Source organism: Struthio camelus, chromosome 1, assembly GCF_040807025.1.
Source record: "Struthio camelus isolate bStrCam1 chromosome 1, bStrCam1.hap1, whole genome shotgun sequence".
NCBI lineage: Eukaryota > Metazoa > Chordata > Aves > Struthioniformes > Struthionidae > Struthio > Struthio camelus.
The window spans coordinates 87,827,859-87,855,642 of record NC_090942.1 but is presented as its reverse complement, the minus strand read 5'-3'; the positions used below and the strand labels follow the sequence as shown (position 1 = coordinate 87,855,642).

General features: G+C 40.9%; 1 protein-coding gene across 3 annotated transcripts in view; it reads right to left on the bottom strand.

Moving 5' to 3' along the window:
* PRMT8 (protein arginine methyltransferase 8) overlaps window positions 1–26,645 on the bottom strand; it is an 86,632-nt gene extending 59,987 nt beyond the window's left edge. For 2 of the 3 annotated variants that reach the window (XR_011142899.1, XM_009678821.2), the window contains exons 1-2: window positions 26,005–26,645; window positions 7,895–7,967 (exon numbers count right to left, since the gene is read on the bottom strand). Coding sequence is in view for 2 of the 3 variants with exons in the window: in XM_009678821.2 (XP_009677116.1) it covers window positions 7,895–7,967; window positions 26,005–26,024 (93 nt within the window). In the remaining variant the exon portion in view is untranslated. The remainder of the gene's footprint in view (window positions 1–7,894; window positions 7,968–26,004) is intronic. The other variant, XM_009678822.2, reaches the window with a different exon arrangement.
* Between the last annotated feature and the right edge of the window lie 1,139 nt (window positions 26,646–27,784).

The window sequence follows — 27,784 nt, the reverse complement described above, 5'->3', positions numbered from 1 at the left end:
CATTTTCTGCTCAGTGGTAGGATGGCATTTTTGAACGAAAGAGCTTGAGGGAAATGATTAGACCAAAAGGATAAGATTATGCATCTCTTCCTTAGTTAGATCTTATTTACTAGTTTCATAAAACTAGATTAATAAAATTAAAGAGGTAAAAAAATTAAAGATAAACACTATCTCATAAAGTAGATAATTAATATTTGGAAAAGCAAGATAATGTTGGTATGGAGCTTAGTATATTTAGGCAAGTGTTAGATGTATACATATGAATAAAAGAACCTTACAAGGAGTTCAAAAAAGAATATTAGAAGCTTAGTGGCACATGACGAGTGTTAACTGACTGCTATCACAAAGATGTGTTGCACAGATTACTGCTTCTCTCTCCATTCTGAGCTCCTTTTCATTTTTGTCTAAAATGTCAATTACAGTAGTTCTGTTTAACATTACAGAGTATGGGCATAGAAGCAGTACTTGTCCAATCTGGTCTGGCAATTTCTACAAAGGGTGTCAAAGATAACTTACTTTCTTGTAAGCTGTGAGTATTTACAGTATAAATAATTTCACAAAGTTATCTGTCTTGATTTTGTGTTCAGTAAACATTTTGACGAGTAAAAATTTGCTCAGCCTAATGTCCATGAGGACAATTATGAGTAAATGAAATTGCTGAGCTGATTTTTTTAGTAAATTCCCAGGAATTATACCCTTTTATGTTCACCTAGTTCTTGCCCCAGTGCCTTTCCTCTCTGATGACAACTGTTTTCTCTGGCAAAAATATAAATTCATTAGACTCTGTGGTCCATCTGTTGGTTTAAAGCCCCTTGAGCCTCATGTGAGATGAGCTAAATTGTGCTGTGAAGAGTTGTGATGTGATGGCTAAGGTCTCAAAACCTTTTTTATTGGTGTAAAAGTGAGTTTTGCATACTTCATCTCAGTGGGGATTCAGGATTTAGAACCTTTGCTTTCTGGTGAATAGCATTAAAAGTGAAGTATAGTTGAGGGATGAACAAATTCAGTCTTCATTTCAAGCAATAGAAACTCAGTTACTGGGACAAATAATCTGGAAATGAATCTCCACCAACAGCAATGCCATATCCCTCCAAATATACATCATACGTATTTGTGAAAGTGTTAATGTTCTCAGTCACATGACTCAAGGATCTGAATTATAGAGAATGAAATAGAGGTGAATTTTAAAAGTCATGAAGGAGACCAGCTGTGATGTTCTATGGCTGGATTTTCTGAGGTTTTGTTTTCATTCTTCAGTTTGGTCAGGAATGGAAAGGGTGGATTCACTCATGCACACTGGTTATTTTGACACACGCTTTACACCTATAAGCAAATTCCAGCAGGCTGAAAATACTGGCTACACAATGAGTGCTACTATGTTTAGAAGAGACGCTCCAGAACTCTCAGCCTTTTTCTGGCTCCGTACCATATACCAGTAAAGTTAAGAACAGAAAGATTTCTTATAGAGCTCTTCTGAATTTGGTGTCTTGCTAAGAAGCATGGTCTTTCTGGTTGTTGTAGGTTACAACAGCCTTTCTCTTTTTCCAGAATCCGGACTGAACAGCTGACTCTGCTGTGTGGATCATAGAACAGTATAAATTGGCAGCATAAATTTTTCACAAGGCCAGAGGCTCTGGCAGGTTGCAGCTTCTGGTCTCATACAGATTTACAGATGACAACATTGCTCTTTTTGGCAAAAGAGGATGAGAATTTGATTTAATTTCATCATTCTTCATTCATGTCGGAAGAGATGACACATGACAGCAATGAAGAACAGGAACGTACCTTAATGAGTGGTCCTCAACCTATCAGTGTTGACCAGGTAAACTTCTGAAATGGTCATGGGAATTTAAAATTAAAAAAGGAGGTCAACTGTGAGAGCACAGAATGATGTTACCAGCCATGTGTTACATACCTGGTTTTACGGCTATCAAAGTTTGAGACACATTTAATGCTTAAAATAGCTGTTAAAGTTTAGGGAGCACTTAAAATTGACTGATAGATCTCCATGTATAGTTTTCCTTCTCTTCCATTTAATTGTCCAGAAAAAAAAGAAGTAGGTATAAATCATGTTGTATGTTTTCCTGGAACATGTTTTCCTCCTGAGGTTCTTAGGACTCTTGACAGGACCAGAAGTATCAGACTTTTGCAGCAATACATCCAAATTACACTAGAACAAAAGCAATCAAGATGTATAGATACCAGAAGGGGGGAACAGCCTGATGTTCTGAAAGAGCTATCAGAGTCCAGCTGTTGTCTGAGTTCAGGGGAAGGTTTGAGGTATGTCTATTGCCTGTCTGTTGAAAGTCAGGAAAGAGGAAAAGATGATAGCACAATTTTCCTTTTGGATTAGGCTACAGATTCTGGGAAATAAAGATGCTCTCCAAGTTGAGCATCATTTTATTTCTGATCTGCATTTCAAGGAATTGCACAAGGTAAAGAAATATCTCTGTGCTAATAGTGCAGAGATGCATCAGCTGTTCCAGGTGATTAATGTTGATCACAGTCTCAGGGAATCTGAAAATAAACCATGCCAATTGCATTCCTGGACATTCATTGCAAAGTCACCTCTAAATCTAGTATAGACAATTGTTAATATAAAATGTATATTACTTGTACTGATACAGACATTTTGATGCCCCATCTGGCCTGATTCCTATAGATTTTTCAAGGGTAAGCATCTCTATGCCAACAACAAATAACACCCAGCTATGCCATGCTGTTCAAGGGTCAAACTCGCACTGCCACCTCAAACGCCCATAATCAGGTTTGGCATGGCTGAGTGAGAAGTTTGTGGAGGTGTAATACTGCTGAAACAGCACTATCTTAAACTACAAGTGTCAGTCTTTCCCTTCCTCTCAGGTCACGGAGCCTCAGCTGTCTAGCTGGTGTCACTGTAGTATTTCTGCAATGGCAGGGGCAAATGCTGCAGGCAGTCAGCTAATATCAGCCTTGCCTTTTTTCTGAGCCTTAAGATGGGATAGAAACTCTTGGATTTTTGTGTAACTGAGTGGGATCTTCGAGTTCTGCCATTCAGCACTAGTTCTAGAGCACATGGGCACTTGTGAGGCAGTAGCTGGCCCAAGGGCAGGAGTTCCCATCCTCCAATGTGCATATGAATCCTGATAGCTTAAGGTTCCTGGTGATGTTCTCTGCTGCTTGCCTAGATTTGGCTCTTTGCAATCAAGTAGGAGGAAGAAATTGTTCAATGCTATGTTTCCCAAGTGTGACTCAAAGTCTAATTTACTATCCAGCAAGTCACAATTCAGTACCTTTTCCTCCTGGAGTGTGGGTAAATAATCAATTAGTAAACAATCAAGCAGTTTTCTAAGTCTGCCTTTATTCCTACGTTATACACACTTACTTAGACTGGCTGGGAGGAGGATCTAAGTTTCTCACTGTTCTGCTTTTGTTGGCCCCTTCCTTTCTGTATGCATCAGAGGGAACTCATCAGTGTCCCCTTAATACTTCCCTTCTACAATATAACTCACAGTGCAGGTGGACTGCACTGGAGAATAAGCAGACTGCCCTTTTACTTCACATCCAATGTGCTAGGCTCTTTAAAATAAGCCTCCATGATGTGTGGAGGGTCACCTTGGGATACTGATGTAGCTCCACATAAATTTTGAATTACAGTCTATTTATTGTCTCGAGCTATGAAGCCATGAATGGTGCATAGAGATCTACAGTTAGAACATTAGGGACTTGGTAACAGATGGTAGTTAGTTGCATTTTAAGGATGACTAGGAAATTCAAGTCTTCCTATGAGAAAACTTTTCTTAAGGACAAGGTCATTTTTTGAGTCATGAAACCCTAACTTTTTTAGCATTTGTTTTCACTTTGTCATGAGCCAGGGAGGACATGCTGCCATTATCTTGAAGCAGTGAGTGGAAATGTTAATGGAACTGGTGTTTTTTGTTAATCTCCAAGTGAAGACAGATATTCATATACCAGATTACTTTTAAAGTCCTCGCTTCACAAGGCTCAGATGGCTGTTGAAAGGGCAACAGAGGTTAGAGGATTCTGTACTGAAAATATCAAAATTGTACTCTGTGAAGAGGAAGAATTTGTTTCAGTTCATTGAATAAACAGTTAAAGTTATCTATGAAACCAGAGATGTGTGAACATTTGTATAGATCCTGCATTATGACCCTCTCGTTGGTTGCTATTGTTGTTGCTGCTGCGTTAGTGCCTGCCTTGCTGAGCAGAATCATGGGTCCAGTGTGCTATATGGCAAGTGCAGGAACTTAAGCTGAGAAAAGAGGGCAGAGGCAAGAGGGGTTACAGCCCCAATTATCACTGCTAATAATCTGTGTCTTGTGGTGGAGGAGTAGCTGTACCACTAGCAGCCTCTTCACCACCCCATCATCATCATCATCATTGTCATGTTTTGTGACCTAGAAACAAGAACCAGAAAGTTGTAATAAACTATATAAAAAAGTTATTTTTAGGCCCTTTATCAAGGAGTAAACTGAAATTGCAACAAAAAAAATAGGGTCCTGCTAGTTTTAGAGGCTAATTATCAATAAAAATAACTAGAGTAGTCTAGCCATACAAATTATTTTCTTAGATTAGTGGAAAGGCCAATCAAATTTAATGGAGGCCTTTCTTTACTGCAAATAGAAGGCTTGACTAACCAAACTCTTAAAAACACAGATCTCACTTCAAATAAGGAAACAGCTCACAGCTGATTTGGAATAAAATGATAGGCAGTATCATTTAATTAGTATAACCATTTTATGAAATGAAGGCTGGGCCTAGATCAAACCTCTGTATGAGAAATACAAATAAATTTTCAGGCATTATTTAGCCAATTACTTAAATGGGTGCTGGAAAGATGATAGTTAAGACTTATTGACTTCAGCTAGACTTAAACATCTTGCTGGTTTAGAAGCGTGGTAGATAACCCAAGTAGGTGGTGGGTTGCAGAAGGGAAGATTGAATCCAGTACGCACTGGATCCTCAGGGATCCTCTCCCCAGAGTTTTCAATCCTATCAGCTGCCTTCTTTTTTTTTCAGTCTGAAATGATATTTACTGTTTATGAAAGGCAGGAGACTGGCAGCACTAAAGAATAAGGTCCTCGGTTTATCCTCATAACAGAAACATTTAACATTTCCTCTGCCAAGGTACCTCAGTCTTGCTTGAATCTCCATGTGAATGGAGAGTGGAGAGCCCAGACTAGCCCTCAGACCCCTTGCATACACTAAGACTACCAAGACCATAAGGTTGTTAGTTATGCAAGCTCCACGTATAAGGTCCAAGATCTACAGCTCTTATGCCAGTGATCAGTCTTTACTCAGATAAATAGGATCTTCATTTGAATGGTATTTATGGGGAAAGGAAAATCAGATGGGTAACGAGTACAGTGCTAGTGATGGCATCACATTTATGATAGGAACCTAAAGGTTGGAGACTAGAAAGGACATATCACAAGACTTGGGTAACCCTGTTGTAAGCAGCCAGTCAGTCCTGCTGGACATCAACAGCCACTCTTCTCTGTGCCATGAAGCTACCACAAAATAAAGTAAGGTGCAAGTTCAAAGTGTAATGCTTATTCATTTCTTTCTCTCCGTGTGGAGTCTGATGCTGAATCAAAAGTGCCTCTATATGGTTTAGCTTCTTCTACTTCCTTGTTTGATAAAAGTAGTGCTTCTAGTGCAGCATAGGAGTCCACTCATGGAGCTATTCCACAGTGGGTATTCCATGATCTTTTTCCAAGACAAAGCATTGTTCAGATTCTGTCTGGAAAATTAAATGGGAGAGAGAAGAACTCCTGACCAAATGATCACCTCATATATAGACCTATAGAACAATGAGATTGCCAGATCAGATGACTAGAAGTTTTCACCTATGGAGAACGCTTTGCTCTGTCAACTCAGTAGAACATGAAGTGACTTCTCATAATTATTAAATTCTTTACATGCCTGAAAAACTTAGAAAGAAAAATGATTATTTTTACAAAAAAGTTGTTTTTTCTGATGCTCCTTAGAGCTACATGCTAAATTGATCTCTGTAAATGAGGTTATGGTGTAACTGGTACACAGAGAATTTCACGATTGTTTATACAGAGCATCTACTTTCTTCTGTGGAGTTGTTATAGTACCTCTGAGAGTTTAAAAATTCCCATATTTGCTGTTTCCACATACTTGCTGTGACCATGCTATTTTTAAAGAGGGAGCCAGGCAAATTGTTTCATTTTTAGTAGCCTTTGTGCATACAGTCCTCCATGTGCTTAGCAAATCCCTAATGTCCTGAAAATAATTTTGTATCTGATATTCAAGCCACTCTCTTCCTTTGTTGAACAGCTTCAGACACTTCAGAACGACAGGTCTAGGAAGACATTACACCCTGTAGGCTTTGCTAAGCTTTAGGATGGGGGAGGGGAAAAAAACTCCAACTGGTTGCCTATTCTACATCCTAGCCTGGCTTTTGCTCTTATTTCAGCTTAGTTTCTGATTTAGTTCAACTGTGAAAGAGACTCAGCCTGAGGAGTACCTAGATTTATCAATTATTACTTTTTAACCTCTGCAGGAAAAATGAAGACAGCAAGGAAAACAGGGCTGAGAAATGACAGTCCTGAGCTGAAGTGCCAGAGACTATCAACACACTGATTTACACCGTTTAGTGCAGCTTCAGAACTTCCAGCAAATACAAACCAACACTGAATAGAAGTCCCACATTTGGCACCTTCAGTTATCAAATAATCAAAAAATAGTCTGTTTCTTTGCACAGAGCAAAGGCAGCCTCCCCCTTCCTCGGAGCTGTAGCTTGCTGGGTCTTAATATATAGCAGTGCAGGTTTTCTTTTTATCTCCTGCCATAAACAGACTAGAAGTCATTTCTCCTCAATGTTACGTCTAAGCCCACCTCACTGTGTGACTCTGCAGGAGTCAGACATCTCTTAGTGGAGGTTACTTGAGTATCCTCCTTGAGCATCCTTTCTGCAACTCAGTATTTCTGTTTGTAATGGTTAGAATAAATCACTTGTGAGGAGATTCAAAGCTTAATTTGTTATCAGATGTAAAGGGCCCAAATGTAGAAAGATCCCTGGGGAGAAGATTGGCAGAAAGCCTTTACCTTGTGCATAGGACCCCTAGATGCTAACATGAAGAGAGGAGCTTTTGTCTCACAAAATATGGGTAGGTGTGCAGTGGTAGGATAGTTCTACGTCTGTTGTCTCTTGGGCACTGGGAAGTTCAGGAAGATACTTTTTCTTCAAGATTTACAAGGGAGAGTGCACCTTCTCTTCTCTGTCCAGACTTTTCCCGGAGTGAGAATATTTTAATTTTATACTGAATGGTTTGAGCATGTAGGCTAAATTATCACAGATAGTCTACCCTGAAGCACATCTCTCACTATTTGCTAGGGAGCTGTCTCCATCTTGGCTTTTGCTATTGCCATTTGCTTTTTTGCTGTTTGCATTTTCATAAGGGGCTGGATGTTTTGTCTCAGATGGTACTTTCATTGATTCTGTTTCGTAAAGCAACATACGTTATTGTGTGCTGACAGAGGGCAGACACTTGGCTAGAATTGGATGGAAATCCTTGCCTGATTTATGGACATAATGTAGAACCTTTTATTCGCAAATGCCAGCCTATGACTCTCCTGACAAGCACCAGTGCCTCTTTGTAACAAGCAACTGCAACTTGCACCACACACTGGCAGTTGAAGAAGCAACTGCTGTGAAAAAAACAAAGTTGTAATGTGACTAGCCTATTCAAAAGAGTGCACATGACATAAACATGCACGATCTGTCTTCTACCTTCACGATCAGTAGTGAAAGGGATACCATAAATGGTTCATAGGAAAGCAAAGATTTTGGTTGGTTCCTATTTAGCTGAATAGCTTTCCAAAGTTGCTCTTACAATGTGAAACACAATCAGCATGTTCTTACCATTGATGAGGGTAGAAGGTATTCCAAATATAGTGACAGATGGGCCCATAGGTCTTTCAGATGTAGCCATGTACTGAAAGTGATAAATGAGGAGCACTGATCAGGGAAGAACAAAGAGAGACAGCAGGGCAGAAATTGAGGGAAATGTTTGTGTTTGCATAGGGCAGAAGGCCTTGCCTCCCCTTCTAAAAAGTCTGCCTTTGGCCAACCAACCCAACTGCCTCACACATCTGCTTTAGCTGTACCCTTCAATCCCTAGATATGAAAGGCAGACAGTATTAGCCATACAGACTGAACAGGAATGCATGTGAGGACTGCCTTCATTCTGCTACAACATTTCTGTAGCTGCTACATGCCCTCTCATGCTTTTCTGCTGGCATCCTGTGTGGGGTCTGATTCTTCCTTCTTGTTAGGGAAAGCTTTGGCTCTGCTACTACATTCACAGGAGCACAAGGACAGTAAGAATGCATATGTATGCATGAGTGGCTCCTCTTCCCTTGTATTTGTGAAATAATAGAGAAGTTATTCAAATGATTGCTGTAAAACTACTGCAGACTCAAGAAGTCCTTCTGGAATTAGAAAAAGTATACTGAGATAAAGTATAGAGCTGAAAGGACATTATTAGAGATACTGTTAGTTGAAAATGTAGCTGACAGTAGAAATATTTGCATAACTGGGCTTCTGATCAAATTAATTCTGCATTGATGCCTGTGTAAATAGGTCAATCAGCATGAAGACTGTTGTTCTTTGATTAAAGTGCTTTTGATCTGTGACTTTCACTGTTGTTACTCACATGCATTTTCTTAACCTGAATATATTAGTTAGTAGATCTCAGCTTTATACAAGTTCTTTGCTGATGATACTAAACTGGGGGGAGAGGCTAACACACCAGAAGACTGTGCTGCCATTCAGAGGGACCTGGGCAGGCTGGAGAGCTGGGCGGAGAGGAACCTCCTGAAGTTCAACAAAGGCAAGTGCAAGGTCCTGCACCTAGGCAGGAATAATCCCATGCAGCACGACAGGCTGGGGGTTGACCTGCTGGAAAGTAGCTCTGCAGAGAAGGACCTGGGAGTGCTTGCTGGTGGACAACAAGTTAAGCATGAGGCAGCGGTGTGCCCTGGTGGCCAAGAAGGCCAATGGTCTCCTGGGGTGCATTAGGCAGAGTGTTGCCAGCAGGTGGAGGGAGGTGATCCTGCCCCTCTCCTCAGCCCTGGGGAGGCCTCACCTGGAGTGCTGTGTCCAGTTCTGGGCTCCCCAGGACAAGAGAGACATGGCACTCCTGGAGAGAGTCCAGCGGAGGGCTACCAAGATGATTAGAGGGCTGGAGCACCTCTCCTAGGAAGAAAGACTGCAAGAGCTGGGCCTGTTCAGCCTGGAGAAGAGAAGACTGAGAGGGGATCTCATCAACGTGTACAAGTATCTGCAGGGGGAGTGTCAAGAGGATGAGGCCAGCCTCTTCTCCGTGGTGCCCAGCAACAGGACAAGAGGCAATGGGCAGAAACTGAACCACAGGAAGTTCCATGTGAACATGAGGAAAAACTTCTTGACTGTGAGGGTGAGTGAGCACAGGAACAGGTGGCCCAGAGAGGTAGTGGAGTCTCCTTCGCTGGAGATATTCAAAACCCGTCTGGATGTGATCCTGGGCAATATGCTCTAGGTGACCCTGCTTGAGCAGGGAGGTTGGACTAGATGATCTCCAGAGGTCCCTTCCAACCTTGACCATTCTGTGATTCTGTGATTCTTAGCATTCACAATTGTGAAGAAAACCTTGAAAACAATGAGTAAAAATTTCCTAGTATTGAAAGGCCTACAAAAGAAACCTATTAACACAATTTCAGTATCTTTTTTTAGCCAATTTCATCACCTTTCGCCATATGAGGTTGGCATTATTGCTCTTTAGCCACAGTATGGGCACAGCATGAAGTGCAGCAATGCAAATTTTCTTAATGCACCTGCCCCATCTGAGTTCAGACAGAATAGGCCTTCATTTTCTGTTTTTAAGTGCCAATGAAGGGACCAAAAATACTAAGAATTTCTGTCCATTGCTTAGGATAACTATGAGTCAAAGGACAGGACTGCAAGTTTCATTTACTAGTTTCCTGAGCATTAACATGACTTAAGAAATAGACCAAAAAAAAAAAAAAGAGAGAGAGAGAGAGCAAGATAATAGAAGCAAAAATATTTTTTTCTCCTTACACCATGCTGTTGGCCATATCACTGAATTCAGATCTGCCAAAGTTGATTTATTTATCTCATGAATCTCAGGACCCCAAGAACAGCATTTGGGTCATTCCTCTACTAGTCATGCCTCATTCCCATAACAAAACTAACATGACCTAGATATGCTGTACTGAATGATAATATAAGGAAGGTGCAACACTCGGTCTTGGATCAATTTGTTTATACAGAAGTCCATATAGGCCTAGAATCATTGCAGTAATTCTAGACACTTAACAGAGGTCTCTAGGTTGACAGCCTCATTACCAGAGGTTCTATCTAGGAGCAGTGGAAAGAAAGATGTGCCTCTGGATGGTAATTCAGGTCTGAGGTGGGCAGAGTTGACTAGACATGACAAGTAGGCCACCAACTCAGGCTGCTTGTTAAAGCGTTTAGAGTCACGTGGGCTGAATCCAGGCATTTTTTCACCCATTTAAAATAAAATGGTAATAAAGATTTGTTGATTAGATGATAGAGGACATCAGAACCCTAAGAAATGAACTGTACATATTTGTTAAAATAGCATGGAAAATAACCTATTGCCATCAAGAAGATCTCAAAACAGGGGCTCAAATAATTGCTGAATCCTTTCAAGAGCTTAAGCATTGCAAAAGAAATGTGGAAATGGGTTTTCTTGAGCCACTGAAGCTGTGGAGGTAAAACCATTTAGCACCAAATCAAAAACAGCCCTTGTTTTTCTCCTTTCAGTAACCACACACTCATTTTCAGCAGAACAATTCCAAAGCATGGTGAGATTTGGAGGAGTGCACTTGTTCTGCCACCAGAAACGTGATTGACACAAGTTGAATACCACAAGCAATAAGCTTTCTTTGAATGCCATGTCATGAAGAAAGGTCTATATTAAAGAAGAAGAAGAAGAAGAAAAAGAAGAAGGAGGAGAAGGAAAAGGTAGAACAAAGGAAACTGGCAACAGCAGCTCCCCTACTTCCTTAGAAAGGTCCAAATAATTAATACTGTCCTGATTACACCTAGGATTCCTAACTAAAAAACGTTTATTAACTAGTATTTGGATCTTCAATGGTGTCAGAGATAATGAGGCAGTTAAGAGGCTTAAATTTACCTGAAATGGTAAAAGCTAAATATGGTAAAAGCCAAATATTGTTGGCAGATAGATTAAGCAATTAAGTGCCTTGATTTCCATTGTTCTGGATTAACATAATTGAGACTATAAGATATAATTTGTCCTCTTCATTTTATTGAGACCTCATTTTGTCAGATGTTGAGCAGAGTTAGGACCACTGATGTTAGTGGTCAAAGCCTAGCCCTGTGACATAAGCCTAAATCTGGAATAAATGTTTTATTTCATTTGAATTACTCCAGATGTATATTGCTGTAAGTAAAAGCAAGTGTAGTCAACAGAGATGTGAACATACTCAATGTTTCACAGGACTGAACACTTGAGGAGAACATGGGACTATGTTCCTGTGTTGCAGATTCCTAAATTTTCTAGAATTTTAAAATATGAATCAGGAGAAGAAAAAGAATACAATCCCTAAAATGCATATTTAAAACTCTTAGATTTCCATTTTTACTTATATTTTGGGTTTGTTTTGCTTATTAAATTCTATTTGAATATAAAATCAGTGTTTGGGCTATTTTCTATTTTCATTTTTATTTTTCCCCATGGTCTGATATCACCAAAAGAAGGAAATAGGTAGAAATAGGAATCACATACTAGATTTCCTCTTTCTGACCAAAATATTAATTCTCTATGTTATTTTACTCTTCCTATACATATATAACTTGCATTTCCTTTATTAGTGCTGTAAGTGTCAGTGGCTTCTAAGAGAAACTTGATTCCCAATGGCCTTATGTTTTTAACACAGATTACAGTTTCACATCTCTGAAAGGTGTGCAAGTAATGAACAGTATAGATACAGTCAAGAGGCCCTAAATATTCCATATGGCATGGAAAATATAAAGAGTACTTTATAGAATATGATTAATGTAGATATTCATTATCATGATATATATCACAGGAAAATGTATTGGTAATAAGTTAGGAAGCACTAGCTGCTAGAGAACTGTTCTTGTCTTTATATGAAAGGTACGGTGTGCAGGCAGCATGGTGTTCATAAAATTCAGAATTGCTAAATCCTTTCAAACATTCTCACCACAAATAGGTAGTGGTGCCTTTATCTATCCTTGTAAACAGGTCATGCATATATGTAGGGATACAACTTTGTCTGTAAGAAAGAACAGTGTAACAGGTCTTGTTCATATATAATGAAAAGGATGACAGTGACTCCACGATTAACACTACAACGAGACTGTAAATGAAGCAGAACTGAAATCTTGTTTTTTGAGACTTTAATGATTTAATATATCATCTACATTTGACTCAGTTAATTTACAAAGTACATCTGATTTTTCCATGTCATTTTCTTAGTAGATCTACAGTTATCCTAAGTATTACACTGAGGCTTACAGTCCTAAGTGACTTAACATAGGGTTATCATATTTATCTGCAGTTTCATGGATAGAAATATGCATATATGTTTCAGAAAATGCCAGACCTGCTGCAGAGACATTTGGGGTTTGTATATACTAAACCCAGGGCATTAGTAAGGCATCAAACTTGCTGTACTACATGCACAGTGAGTCCCAGGCTTGATTTATTTGTGGTGTGCAGTAAGATCTTAATTCAAAAAATAGTGCTCACTTGGGCATTCCAGATGGAGTATATTCTCAGATAACCTTTCAAAATCCTCAACTTTAACCTAGACAATATTTCTGCACAGAACTAGAATAAATGTCTAAGTAAGTATGGACTTACTTACAGTATAGCTAAGGCCTGGCTTTCAAAAGCACATAGGCAGAGAAATATTCAGAAATGTACACCAATGGTTTTCAGAAGTACCCATTGAGCTAGGATTTTCCTCAGTGCTGGGAATCATTATCAGTTCAAGTATTCAGGAATTAAAACACTTAACATGGAAAGGTATAGCATTGTAAATGGAGTCTAAAGATGGCAACAACAACACGAAGAATCCATTCTAGGGAGCAGCAAAAGCTGACCCTTCCCCATCTCCTTGATTATTATCTGGTGAGCAAAGGTTCTTATGCCTTATGTTCTGAGTGATAAGCACATTAGCGCTTAGCCTAGTAGCTTGTTAATCCTAGCAGTCTTTGGTATATTAGCCACTAAATAATTGCTTTGTCCTTTTGAGTAGTATATATTCTGCCTAAGAGATTCTTTGGGTGTGGCAAAATATGCCTGAACCAACCATAGGAGATAGATAGATGAGGAAGCACAAGGAAATAGTCATGCAGAGTTGGTCTTTGTGTTTATATGTTGGTCTGTGTTTCTCAGTAGCCTAACCTTTGTGAAGCATACTTGGAGATAGAGCAAAGGACAGATTCCAGATAGAAGCTGAAGTGGGACAATGATGACTAAGTGGTGTTGCTCTCACGTATGATGGGAGAAAACACTGAAGTATGTTCAAAAAAATCTAAGAAGTGTGAAATGGAGTTTAGCATTGGAGGCTTGAGTTAACTTCTTGATACTCAATGAGAGGATGGATAGCAGGAGATGTGCTTTGAAAGAGCTTGAAAATGAAGACAAGCAGCTTTTTCTGGATTCAATAGAGAATAAATATTCAGGAAATAGATGTAAATAGGATGGTAATGTAGTTAAAAGAGTGAGCTAGGAAAATGACCTTTTCAGTAATGTTCAGAATAGATACAAGATAGTCAAGATTATGTGTCAGGCTCAGCAAGGAAGGTGTAATTGTGCTCAAATATATGGTGAGGAGAGCCAGTGTGAGAGTTTTATATGTTTGGATGGACAGGACAACCTGTATCATAAAGATATTATACAGAAAGCATCTGCACAGGAATATCATGGCTTCATCTTGACCAAGAGCTGGTTACAATGCAAATAGGGACTAAGTGTGGTAAGCCGCAGCCGTTAGGGTAATGCAAACAAGAACTGAGTGTACTGAGTGTTGGTGCGGACCATGGATCAAAACTGACAGGACAACAATACCTGAAATTGCTGGAAAGGTATACTGTCATATCATGGTGGACTGATTTGATTGGTGGTCTGAACTGACATCTGTCTATCATCCTTGTGATAGAGACTGTGTGCATGTGTGGGGGGACACATTTTCATGAGAATGATGTCTGAGACCACATAGAAGCAGAGTACCTGATTTGGAGCTGTTGTGTGTTGGAGCCAAGCTGCTGCTCAAGAACTGGACGCTGAGACTGGTGGGAAGACATGTTGCCTTTTCCCCTGGCTGTACTCACTGGAGTGGTTATAGAGTTGGATTTCAGCAAATGGTATGCGTGTGTGAATGGATGTGAGAGTGAGTGAAAATCTTTCCCTGACAGTCTATCCCTCTCTTAATAAATTGAGTCTAGCAGTGTCATGTTGTTGTTGTGCTCCTTTTGCCCCTCTGACAGCAAGACTAATATGTAGTTTGGTATTGAGCACCTAGAAAGAGAACTGAGATGAATGCAATGCCTATGCTACAGGTCTATTAGATAGGAGGAATGCTTGATCGAGGAAAGAGGAAGAAGGAAGGGCTGGAGAGAAAGAGTGAGATAACTCCAAGATTGAGATGATGGCTAGGCATCTATTATCGAAATGTCAGAAAGAGAGGCCTAAACTTTAGTTTGGAGATGCTATGAATCATCATGAAGAAGATAACCATTGATTTCCTATTGTGGAGAAGAGAAGGAAGTTATAAGATATAAATGAGGAGTGAGTACTCTCCAGTCCATGGGCTGGATCCATTTCCTGCTGTCCTTTCTTTTGTGGGTCTTTAAACAGGGGAAGGAATATGCTGATTCCAGATGAATTGTTCTTGAAGCTTGCTGCCACTACTCTGTTTCCTAAGGATCTTATATCCCTTCACATGACTGAAATTTAGTAATTATGACTAAAATTGGGACATACCTGGTTGTATGATAGATACATGCTAGTCATGTGAAGGGGAGTTCTTGAACAGGTGATGTGGGCATGTCAAGTTTTGTAGTCAGAGGTGCACACTGTCAGATGACTAAAATACAGTCATTCCCTTTTACATGCCCAGATGCTTACCTATCACATGCTGTGGAGGGGCATCTATTTTGAACAGATGTGCCTGCAGTCAAACATATGAAACCCTTCAGAGCCTCTGTGAGAGGTTATGTGGTCCATCCTGACCTTCTGCTACTAGAGAAGGAAAAGATATGGGGGCTAAGGACAGGATCCTTAGGAGTGCCACACAGAAAATCAGGGCAGGACAGAAGTATCCTGTGAGGGACACACAAACACAGTCATTAGAGCTGAACTCTGAAGTAAAAGGCAAATTCTCCAGAAAAAAAAATGATATGCATGGTGTTATTTGATTCACTTGGCCTTGTTGGTTAATGATCAATGTACTCAGCACACAATATGGTAAATGAGTCAAATGGAATTTGCCAAACTTAGCATTGATTAACCATTTGTGAGATAGTGCTGGAGTTGGTAAAAACAAATTTCAATGAAGAATTTGAAACAAGGTTTAATACACTTCACCTTGTTAACTAACTGAAACAAATATCCTATGTTTTTCTGACTCTCATGTTCTTTCCTCATTCATGGTTGGTTGGAGTGGATCATGTGACTAGAACTACATACTATCTCTTCTTCCATGACTGAGTAATCTACCTTATGTAGTCAAAAACTAGTAAATATTGTTTTTCTTCTCCTTTGAGTACAGAGAAATTGAGTTTTGCACAAGACCAGTTGTTGCAAAAATATCCTGTTTTTTTTTATTTACAGACTGTAAAAGGTGAATTGATCCACTCTCCTGACAGTCTCACCTGTTTCCTCAGCCTCCAGCTTCTTGGTTCCTCATATATCTAACAGAAAATGGAAGAGAATTATATATTTCTACTGCTGCTGCTTCTACGATAGTTAGCAGCCTCTATGGAAGTTGATTTTGACCATCTTTCCATATCCTTCCTCTCCTCACCCCTCCCCCCTTCTTTCCTTCCTCCTTTCCTCTTTCCTCCTTCCTTACTCTTTCTTTCTTTCCCTTTCTTTTCCCACCTTCATGAAATACTTTCAATATGACCTCTATCCTCCCGTAAATTTATAAAACATATTATTCTATTTCATGACTAAATGCATTATTTTTCACAACAGGCCTTTTCACCTGAGGGGGATCTCGTGTTTGCCAGTTGTAACCTCATAAATGTCAGAGATCAGGACAGAATTACTCAGAGCTGAAAATGGTTTATCTGAAATTTTAGAGTCTACAACATACTTCCTTGCCCAATAAAATATGATCTTTTGTTTTCTGTGCCTAAAAACCATTCTTCTGTCTCAATTTTATTCTTTCACATTCTTAGCCTGCTTCTGATTTACAGCAAATCAGAAAGAACCAAAAGAGTAATGAGTTGATATCTCGGATTAGTCATCCATTCATATAAGGGATGACGGTTCTTATCTTTTTTAAGGCCCAGTGTAGCAATCTTCCAAGCATCCCTGACATTGCTGAGCCTCTTAGCACCCCTTGCTACCTGTAAGTTCAGCTATACCTGATTATGTTTAGAACACATGTTTATGGCTCCTGAGGAGGCAACTATATCATGATATGTCTGAGACTATTATTTGATTTCCTTCTGAATCATCTGCCTCAGCTGTACAGCTATGCAAGATGTAAACTGTGATTGTGATTAAGAACAAACACTACTTCTGCTGTATCTCTCTTTGTGTCTCTGTTTGTAGGGGAAATAAATAAACAAAAAAAGCTTAACCCAAAATATCATTTTGATTTCAATTTTCAGTATTAGTATTTTAAAAAGTACTTAAAGAAGATTACACTTTTAAATCATGTAAAGAAAATCATTGATTTGTCCAGGAACACAGCTGAGCTCAATCAGAAGGATTTCTGTAGAATAAACTGGCTGACTCTACCTGGCCACATGCATTTAATCAAGCAGCCTTCTGCTATGAAGTTCTTTCAGTTAAGAAAATACTCTAGATTTCAATTTTCCACACCTTATTTTCACAGAACTTTTAATAAAAAGGAGGTAAGAAGATACTAATACAGTGGCCATGAGCCTAAGAAGATGACGTGCAAAAAGGGATTACTGAACGCTGAGGTTGTTCAGTTTGTGGAAAAGGAGACTAAGGGACAATCTATTAGCAGTGTACAGCTCCTCAAAGGATAGTTGCGAAGACAATGGAGCCAAACTGTTCTTGGTAGCAGCAGATGGAATAACAAAGTGCAAAGGTCCTAACTTGGAGCTTGAAAGGTTCAGGTAGGACATTAGAAAAAACTTTTTCACTGAGAGGTCAGTAAAGCACTTGAAGAAGTTGCCTAGAGAGCCAGTGGAAACTCTATCTTTGCAGGTTTTCAGGACTGAGAAAGACATGGCCAACATGATCTAATGTTGGTGATTGTTTACCTGAGTGGCAGGTTGCATGAGGTGATCTCCAGATGTCCTTTCTAACCAACACTTCAGTGATTCTGCAGTGATCCCTATTTATAAAGGACTCAGTGGAGTTACTCCTGATATATCCCAATGTAACTGAGTTTAGAGTCAAATAAAATGTACATACCTCATACTTCAGACAGTATATTTTCTAATGTAGGGCACAATGATGAAGTATATGGATCTCAGAACTAGTTCAGAAAGTGTTAATGCAAGGGTTAAATGACTTCCCTATTTGTGACTAAGGAATAGGAAAGTAGTAGCTGGTCTTCATCGCAAAACAGGGGTCAAGCTTCAGGGAATACAGATGAACTATACTAAGATGGATATGATAAACAAATAAAGTAGAAGCAGCAGGTCCATGCACTAGAAACTGAAACAGATGGCAGGCTCTCCTGTCCTCCCTCCTAAGTGGGAAATGAAGATTATCAACAGAAATAAATTTGGACCGGTGAACTGGTGATGGAAGACCCTGGCTTGGTCACACATTCCTCTGGGCTCTGAGACTCAATTTGAGCTTTCTGTTGCTATTAGAAACAATGAAACATAAACTATACGGGCAGAAAAGGGCAAGAGGGACAGAAGAACCATATATGGTCCGAGTGTGTCCTGTGGGCACTGATGAAACACTTTGACATCATCCCTTCGAGAATACAGGATACCACCGCTTCCTAACCAGTATATATTTACTTTCATGACAGTGTTACAACAGAGGGAAATGCTACTATCTCTTTTAAAAAGGGAGTGGGAACTGTGACAGAATGATTCAGATACATCTGAAACCCTGGACAGGACAAGGAGAGCACTAGGCATTTAAGTGTATGGTCCACACCTGGAGAGAGTGCTGAGTATGAAGCCTCCAACTGCAATATGATGAAGAATTTGCCACTAGAAAAAGCTGAAGAGGACAGTGGTGTAAAATAATGTCTTAGTAAATACATGTCTTCACAATCCCTCTCCCAAATTTTGATATACCATCAAAAGAAAAGATATCATAGGGAACTCCTTTCCTCTGAATAACAGCTAAAAAAGATGGTGATGCCCCTTTCTGTACAATAGTTCACTCTGGAAAGAAATGCCCATGAGCAATACAGTCCTCAAGATAAAGAAACTTCCAAGAGCATATCTTAACTGCAGGATAGGATATTTTAAGTGAGGGAGAAGAGCATTCTCCTTACATTCTTTATTGTCTCTCTGTCTAAAATTTTAGCTAAACTTTTCATTCTCTCCATAATTTCCTTGTAAGGAAATGTTGTTACTGAAATCTTCTGGAAACTGAAGACATTAAGATCTTATTTATGACAATCTAACACTTCATACTCAGAACACGAAGAAAAATTATCTTTCATTTCTGCACTTAACAGAATTTTCAGAAAAAAAAAAAAAGGCACTAAATATCTGCCTGAATCTACCTTATTTCCAATTCTGGTATCTAAATCTGCAAATTGTCAATGCAATTAAACCAAAATACATCCATTTTATATTCCAGATTTTCAGATTGCCTTTACATTTGTATATATATGCAGATTATGGAAAATATTGAATTTTAGAATTTTTTTAAATTTGGAGTTTTTTTCATATTACATTTTTCACAACAGGGGCCTGAAAAACCTAGTGTATAAGAAATAAAACCATCATCCTCCATCGTGATACTCCTCTTAAATCTCAGTTTAGAACTGAAATACTGAACTGAAATACTGTGAGAGGTGCCCATCCTCCCACAGTTACTGTGAAGTGGGAAAGTTGTCTCAGTTCCCACGCAAACAGCTTGGCAATAACATGCCAAGGGACTTCTTTGAGTCAGTCAGTGCCTGTTTACGAACAAATGGAAAAGCTAAGCATGGCTGTGATTAGTCAGTGATTGTTCCATTCCTGCATGGTGAGGACATCCTTGTAGACCCCCTCAATTCACCCATTTAGTGGGGAATCTCATCTTTGCTTCCTTGAGATGAGTGCATCTTCTCTATTTTGTTTGGAGCTTATTCCCAAAAAAGAAAGAAAATTAAGGAAAGGACAATCCCATCCTACCCCTAAAGTCTAGCTCAAAGGAAAGCTATCATTAAAGGTAGAGAGCAGGACAGGAGGCAGCAGGATGCTCTGTGAAATCAGAGGCAGAAGCAACTGTTTTTACCATTCACCCCATGTGGCTGCTGATCACCTCATCTGACAATGGACTGAACTTTGCTACAGATTCAGAAAGGCTGAGGCAAAATGTTATGAACAAGTTACGTTCAGTGCTTTTTTTTTTTACCTTTCTGCGTTTGCCTCTGCTCTCTCTGCCTCACCCAGTACCTCTTGAGGCACAAGTCTTTATCTTTCACAATCAGGCTGGGTAGGAAGGTCTGGAAAGGCAGGTGAGTCAGATTTGTTAGCTCCACTTTGCCTGCACATGTAGGTAGAACAATCAAAAAGGTGGCCACCTACAGAATTTCTTGCATTCTTTGAAGAATTTAGTGCTTTTCATAGAGAGATATTGGACAAAGTCATTATGACAATTTCTGTGCAGACTGCTCACTAGCTCCATTGACTCTTACAAAACAGTCTTCCCTGGAGCTCTCTTTTAGCAGGGGTTGCATTGCCACAATTGCCACAGTATAACTTGGCCCGTGACACCATTAAGATGAACCAAACCTTTTATAAAAGATTACCAGTCTGGTAGAGGAGGAGGACAATCCAAGCTGAGACATTTATCTTGACACTCATGCTCTGAGTGACTGCTGTTATTTTTATTTAAGCATAAGCATTTTCAGTTCTTCTTTATATTATTAATGCAAACCATAAGTTTCCTCTGTAATGGAGCCAAAAGAGTATTGTAGTACAATGTCTTGACTTTTTCGTATTAAGTTTGAGTAAGGAATGAAATGCATTTAACTACATTGAGATCTTCTGCTGAGCTAAATTTATGTTTTGCACAGATGAAGTGGGTAGGAGAAGATGGCTCAGAGTCATATTTCTGTTCCCCCACTCCTGAATTGCCTGGAAACCAAAACAGCCCCCATGACTACATTAGAATCGCCTCATTACTAGCCTAAGTAGCATAGGCTATAGAAGTCCTAGCAGGAGCACTGCAGAGGATCAATACATGGTGAAGTGCTATGCACCCTTCTTTGATTCAGAGCTGACTCTACAGCACTTGGGGATTTGACTACGCACACAGTGATGTCATTCTTCACTGACATGATGGGTCAGCTTCCTGATTGCTTTGTCAGCAATGCAAAGCACCCAGAGCTTGGGCTACAGGTCTGGTCTCTGTAGCTCAGCTACACTACTTGCATACAACCTTTTGCCTGCCACAACCTTTTGCTATTTAAAGATATGAGATGCTGGCATGTGAAACACAACTCAGTGAGGTTAAAGGGCATCTCATAAGCCACTTCTTCAGCTGGCTGTCTGGCACCATGCCAGATCTGTCATGACTTCCACTAGCCTGAGAAGCTCACTACATACCAGAGCTACTTCTCTCTTTGGTAAACAACACCCACTCAGCATTGTTCATTCATATATGGTGTTCTTAGCAACTTAGTAACACCAAGTAATCATCTCCTACAGCACCTTTTACTAAGAGATCCCAGAGTTCTATGGTATGGATGCAAAAGCTCAGATACAGGGGAATTAAATTGCATACCTAAGATCATCCATTGGCAGAACTGGGAACAGAACTTAGCAGTTTACCGAATAAATTGAGTCCACTGTTCTCTGTTAGGCACACTGCTTCTTCTTGTTCTTCTGTTAAGTTATACTTTAATAACTTATTAGGTGGGAAACCATCTTCCTACTCATGAATCACAAACAAGAGCTCATGATTTCAACAGATTTTACCACTCAGTAGTGGTATGACTGGCTTTCCTGCACTCAGGACACTGCCATCTCCCCATTTCCAATGACAGCAGTTACTTTCATAGGCTTGGATTCCATGAGGAGGTTACATTCATTTATATGGGGAAGAACTACAGCCTTTCTATTAAACCCAATACCCCAAACCTTCAAAAGGAAAATTTGACTTTTTTCTATCTAGAAAATAAGGTAGTGTAGCTAGATCCTGTAGCTAGTGGTGTCCCCCAGGGGTCAGTCCTGGATCCAGGACTGTCCACTGATGTAGTCATCAATGACCTGGAGGAAGGGACAGAGTGCACCCTCAGCAAGTTGGCTGATGATACTAAACTGGGGGGAGTGGCTGACACACCAGAAGGCTGTGCTGCCATTGAGAGGGAGCTGGACAGGCTGGAGAGCTGGGCGGAGAGGAACCTCCTGAAGTTCAACAAAGGCAAGTGCAGGGTCCTGCACCTAGGCAGGAATAACCTCATGCAGCAGGACAGGCTGGGGGTTGACCTGCTGGAAAGTAGCTCTGCAGAGAAGGACCTGGGAGTGCTGGTGGACAACAAGTGAAGCATGAGGCAGCAGTGTGCCCTGGTGGCCAAGAAGGCCAATGGTCTCCTGGGGTGCATTAGGCAGAGTGTTGCCAGCAGGTGGAGGGAGGTGATCCTGCCCCTCTCCTCAGCCCTGGGGAGGCCTCACCTGGAGTGCTGTGTCCAGTTCTGGGCTCCCCAGGACAAGAGAGACATGGCACTCCTGGAGAGAGTCCAGCGGAGGGCTACCAAGATGATTAGAGGGCTGGAGCACCTCTCCTAGGAAGAAAGACTGCAAGAGCTGGGCCTGTTCAGCCTGGAGAAGAGAAGACTGAGAGGGGATCTCATCAACGTGTACAAGTATCTGCAGGGGGAGTGTCAAGAGGATGAGGCCAGCCTCTTCTCCGTGGTGCCCAGCAACAGGACAAGAGGCAATGGGCAGAAACTGAACCACAGGAAGTTCCATCTGAACCTGAGAAAAAACTTCTTGACTGTGAGGGTGAGTGAGCACAGGAACAGGTTGCCCAGAGAGGTAGTGGAGTCTCCTTCGCTGGAGATGTTCAAAACCTGCCTGGAAGCGATCCTGGGCAACGTGCTCTAGATGACCCTACCTGAGCAGGGAGGTTGGACTAGATGATCTCCAGAGGTCCCTTCCAACCTAAACCATTCTGTGATTCTGTGATTCTGTTTATATAATAGGACAGATAGGTAGGACTCTAGGTGGAAATCTGAGTTTATTTTCCCTATCATTCATGAACTGTCTATTTCGCAATTCTCAGCTGTGCAACAGGCATCCTTTCTCTTTATAGACATTGCAAAATCTTTAGCATAAGACTTGCCTTTTATTATGTCACTGTGAAATTGCATTGTATGAAAAGAAGCCATTTTCAGGTCCTAGAATCTAATTTTTTTCCACAAGGAAACAGTGGTTTCAGGCAGAGACTAACCTGTTACATGTATATCTCTGTTGGAGGTGTATATAAACTGTGGGCACTCATGTACACTTCTGCTTCTGAAATCTCACTTCTTTCAATTTGTTTCCCATGACTGATATCAGGCCTACTATTAATATGGCTTGTCTACATGTCCAGCTACATTAAAAAATAAGAAAAAAAAAGAAATTGAAATCCACAGCAGATCAGCACTTAAATTTTGGGGAATCTGTGCATATGTTCTACAAAAAGCAATTTCTCTTTTACTTTGTTTTCTATCTGAATGTCTTTGATTATTCCCAGAGGACTTGATTCTGAATCTGTTATTTATGCAAGTAGTCCTGTTTTGTGTAGATAAGGCTTTTTTCATGACTAAAGATACAGAGGATCAATTTTATATTTTGAGGAGAGATTCTACAGCTTTTATTCCAATGGAACTCCTCTTGAAGTTCATGGGATGATCTAGGGGAATGAAGATTTTCAGAATGGTTTTCTTTTTCACTGTGCACTCTTCTAAGAAGGATATGAAACCATTCCCGCAAGCTTGCCATTAGTGGGACTCCTAAGGACTTCAGTGAGACTCTAAACAGAAAAAACTTAATGATTATATTCCCCTTGACTTTACTTTTTCCACAAAGCACTATTCTCAGGCTGCTAAAAACAAACAAAAAACCACTGAAACTTAAGGTCCTGATTGAAATGCTGGCAGACACTAATATACTTACTGACTAAAATTACAAAACCATTCCAAGCCTATTCCAAGACCCAACAGAACTAGTGGCTAGATTTTCATTCACTTAATGAGGCTTTGGATATTAGACTATGAGTATATTGATAATATAAACATCTGTACAATCTGAGAGCATGGAGCTCAGTCCTGTAGGTTCCCTGCTAACATTAAGTAACCTCCTTGACTGGGAAGTAATGCTAGTGAGCTACTGCTTTCCTGCTCATGGGTATCCTTGTTTGTAGGATACAGTGAGTATTGTCTTACAGCATCTTTTGTTTTCCCTTGTCTATAATTGTTGCTACCTTTTCTTTAAGCTCTTTGGGATAATAACCTCGCAATATGGTCAACAGAGTAGCTAGTCAAGTGAGTATAAAGTTTCTGATACAGGATCCATATTCTCTGACTTAATATATTTTTGTGAACTGTCCTGCTATTGAAATAGAATATGTACCATATATGACCTTGAAAAGCTTGGTTAATGCTCTTTTAGTTATACTGGATTTCAACAAACTGATATATTTTTATTGTGAAGCTATTACATAATTGTCCCATTAGGAACTTGAAATCAATCTGGGTAAGATCCAGAAGGTTTTTCCAATGATTGTCAATGGAGAATTTTGACCATTTGTTAGAAATTTTAACTGTTCATCTGTCTGTGTAGCTGACATTTTTCACATCATGCCTATCACTATGGCATCAAAGTACTTTATAAATTTAGTAGGTATCAGATCATGTGTATCAGTGAAATCCCGTTGGCTTCAAACAAACCCAGTTCATACCATTTTGTAGTTTTCTCCTACACAGTCCTCACTGTGATAAATCCAAAAGTGAGATAGTTTGTCCCACATTCCTTGTGTCACACAGCATTTGCTATTTTCAGGAGAAAGTTAGAGAAATATGGATCTGAGGGTCAAATTGGTATCATACGATTTTGCTTAATATAGATATATACATTTCTACTTGCAATACTGCCTGGGATCCTGGGACCCTTGATACAATATGTGCTGTCAGTACTACGACAGTTTACAGATGTGCAGCCTAACTCCTTGCTATTTATAGATGCCTCTTCTGCAGACAGTTCTTGAGGCGGTTGTAATGCAGTAACAGGCACATTCTTTGATTTATTGATTGCATTATATTAATTCTGCTCTACACCTGGCATGGTAAAGGAGGCATATTTATGAAGGTCAAATATGTCTTCCTTTGCAGAGATAGAAGTATTAGGAGGTGAAATGTGAGATTCACAAGGGAGCAAGGTGTCTACTGTGAGGACTATGTGGCAGGAAGAGGCATTTGGCAGAGACTCAGTACATTGGAAGAAGAAAGAATTCAGTAGTCAAATGCTCAATCACACTGGAGTAGTACCTCTGTTCTTTAATACCTCTGCAGAGCAACTGGGAAAGGTGGTCAGTGTCACTTGTGCATGTGAGGGGAAAGCTGTTAAAGCTCATTGGTGTGCAATATCCTTGGGAGTCTGTACACAGCCATGCTGCATATCGGGTAACCATATGTTAAATGTTCAGGCAGAATGCTAGGCACAGCCTATTAATAGAAACAGGGAATTTGGCATGCACTCGCGCTTTCGCCTGTTTCCCTCTCATATGCTCCCCAGAGGATGGAACTGCATCCTGCCTCCTTCCGTGTTCCCAGAGCTGAGAGGCTTTGCACGCTGCCCTGTCCCTTGAGAAGCCTCAGTGAAGTCAAGGCAGCCCCAGGAAAGGGACCAAGGGCTGCTCAACCCCATGGCTGCTGAGATGAGAAAGGCTGAGGGAACTGAAGGTAATGGGAGGGAGGAATTATGCAGCTTCTCTCCTTTCTTGCAGAAAACTGGAGAGCTCGCAGGGCACCCTCTCAGTCCTAACCCAATGCAAAGCACTTCTCTGCATTGCTCAGGCCAGCTGGACGCAAGGAGGAAAGTTCCTGTGCCCTCCCCCCGCCTCAGGCAGTTCCTTTTTGTGATATCCAGGGTGCTGCAGGGACACAGATTCTCCACAACTCCCTCAAATAGTCCTGCCAAAAAGCCTCCACAGCCTTCTTCCAGGCGAAAAACACTGGGAGCTGGCCAAGGTGCTGTGGAAGGAGACCCTTTTCTCTCTTTCAGCCCCTCAATACACAATAACCTTCCCCTTTTCTTACCGCCTGCACCACTACCACACCCAGGCCCCTGTACATCGCACAGAGCATCCCCCCTGCCGCCTGTGATGACCCACCTAGATCTTCCCGGGGAACCGAGCGAGCGGAGGGTCCACGGGGTGCAAAGTTCTCTGTCAGGAGGCAACTAGGAGGGAGGGGGTAAGGGCGAGGGGAAATGCATGATATTGCAGCAGCACCAGAGGCAGGGGAAAGCAGAAGGAACCGGGAAAGTTTATCTGCACTTACTGCAGCTTCTGCTAAGGGATCTATGCCCAGGGCTGGGGAAGCTGGGGTGCGGGGTTTTGCTCACGTCCTTACCTCGATGCTCTCGGCAGCATTCTCCGCCATTTTCCTCCTCAGGAGCAGGCAGCGGGAGGAGTGTTTCATTCCCATAAGAGCTAGCCAAGGGGTTGGGGCTTCGGGGTTGGTGTTCTGCTTTGTATTGTGTTTTCAAAAATCTCCAAAAGGATAGGGAGAAAAAATGATGAAAAACAGCAATTAAATCAGTCTGCTCTGTCTTTTCTGCTTTGTCCACGGGAATGTTTGCCTCCTCCTGGCATCCAGTGTTCCTCGGGCACTTTCAAGTTCTCCTCTTTCTCTCTCTCCTCCACTTCCAGCAAGCTTTCAGGACGGGGAGAGAGGCAGCACAAGCTCTTCAGGTTAAACTAAAGGGCTGTCGGGCTGAGAGTCCTCCCCTTCAGAGAAAGCAGTCAGGCTAAATAGGAGAGAAGCACGAGCTAAACTGAACTTGGGCATACAGTGACCAGCTGGGCATCTTTGTGTCCTGTGGCTAATCTTCCAGAGACAGAGGGAGCCAGATACAAAGAAATAGGACAAGGAAACCATATCCCCTTTGTTTCCTTCTTTGGGCTTCTCTCTTTTTCTCCAGATCTCCAGGAAACAGCCTTTAAAGATGCTCACAGCATTTGCCACCTTCTTTCAACGAATGTCTTCAGAAATAGCAGCCCCCTCCCCCTCCCCTTTCTCCCCCCTTCTGCTCTTGGGCTGAGCTCAATGCTCTTCTCTGGGAATTGCATTCACGTGTCTTTCCTAGGAAAAAAAATTATACCAAGCTCCCCCCTCCATCGCCTACACGTTTTCACACATGCATGCACCCACACAGCTACACGCACACACATATTGTTTCTCTTTTGCACAGACATTCACAATCTTTTTCTTTCCCATCTCTTCCCCCCTCCCTTTCTGAATCAGCATCAATTTCTTTGCAAAGACTCTCAGCAAGGATCTTATGGGGCAGTGGAAGAAATCTGCTTCAGCTTCTTTCCTCCAAGTTAAAGAGCAAACCTGCTTTCTTTTTTCTTCTCGTGTATGTGAGTGTGTATTTCCAGCTTCTGTTTCACTTGAATTTTTCAGCAGGAGCCACATACTGTTAGTAGTCCTGAACTGCAGAAGTATAGTCCTGGTCCGGATACAGCTCCTGCTGGAACGAGAGGAGTGGGAGAGGCGGGGGGAAGGAAAGGAAGAGGTATTGCTGGGGAGGGAAGGGGTAAAGAGGGTAAAGGTGTTTTGGAATTATTTTTAGCCTTTCCCTAATGACAGCTTTCTCCTTAGGAACGCATTGCCACCTTCCACGAACATTGCTCTTGCTCCCCCAGCACTTTCTGGTTCTGAGTTGTTAGCTGGGAGGGCTAGATTTACCTCATTTTTGTTGCTGAGGGTAAGGGTGGGAGAGGGGGTGTATTACATAATTAATTCTTCCACCTTCACTTTCCCCAGCTCAATCTCCAGCCTACTGTTCTCACTTTTTTTTTTTTTTTGTGTTGGCTCTTATATGGAGGAGGTGAGAAAACAATGCTAGGGGTGTGTGTGGGGGGGGGGGTGTCTGTGTGTGTCTGTGTGTGTCTGTGTGTGTCTGTGTGTGTTGCACTCAAGATTTCAAGGGCCAGAAAAGGATTGCTGCTCTCTGAACAGTTCAGAATCATTTCTTCTGGGACTGCTAATGGAAACCCCGAAAGAGGTTTGAAAGATTACTTTGGATGCATATTTTAAGCACACACCCAGTGCAGATGCTACATCAATCTCTGATTATGATATATTTGGATTTTTGATTTTTTTGATCCTCTACCTCCTATTTTAA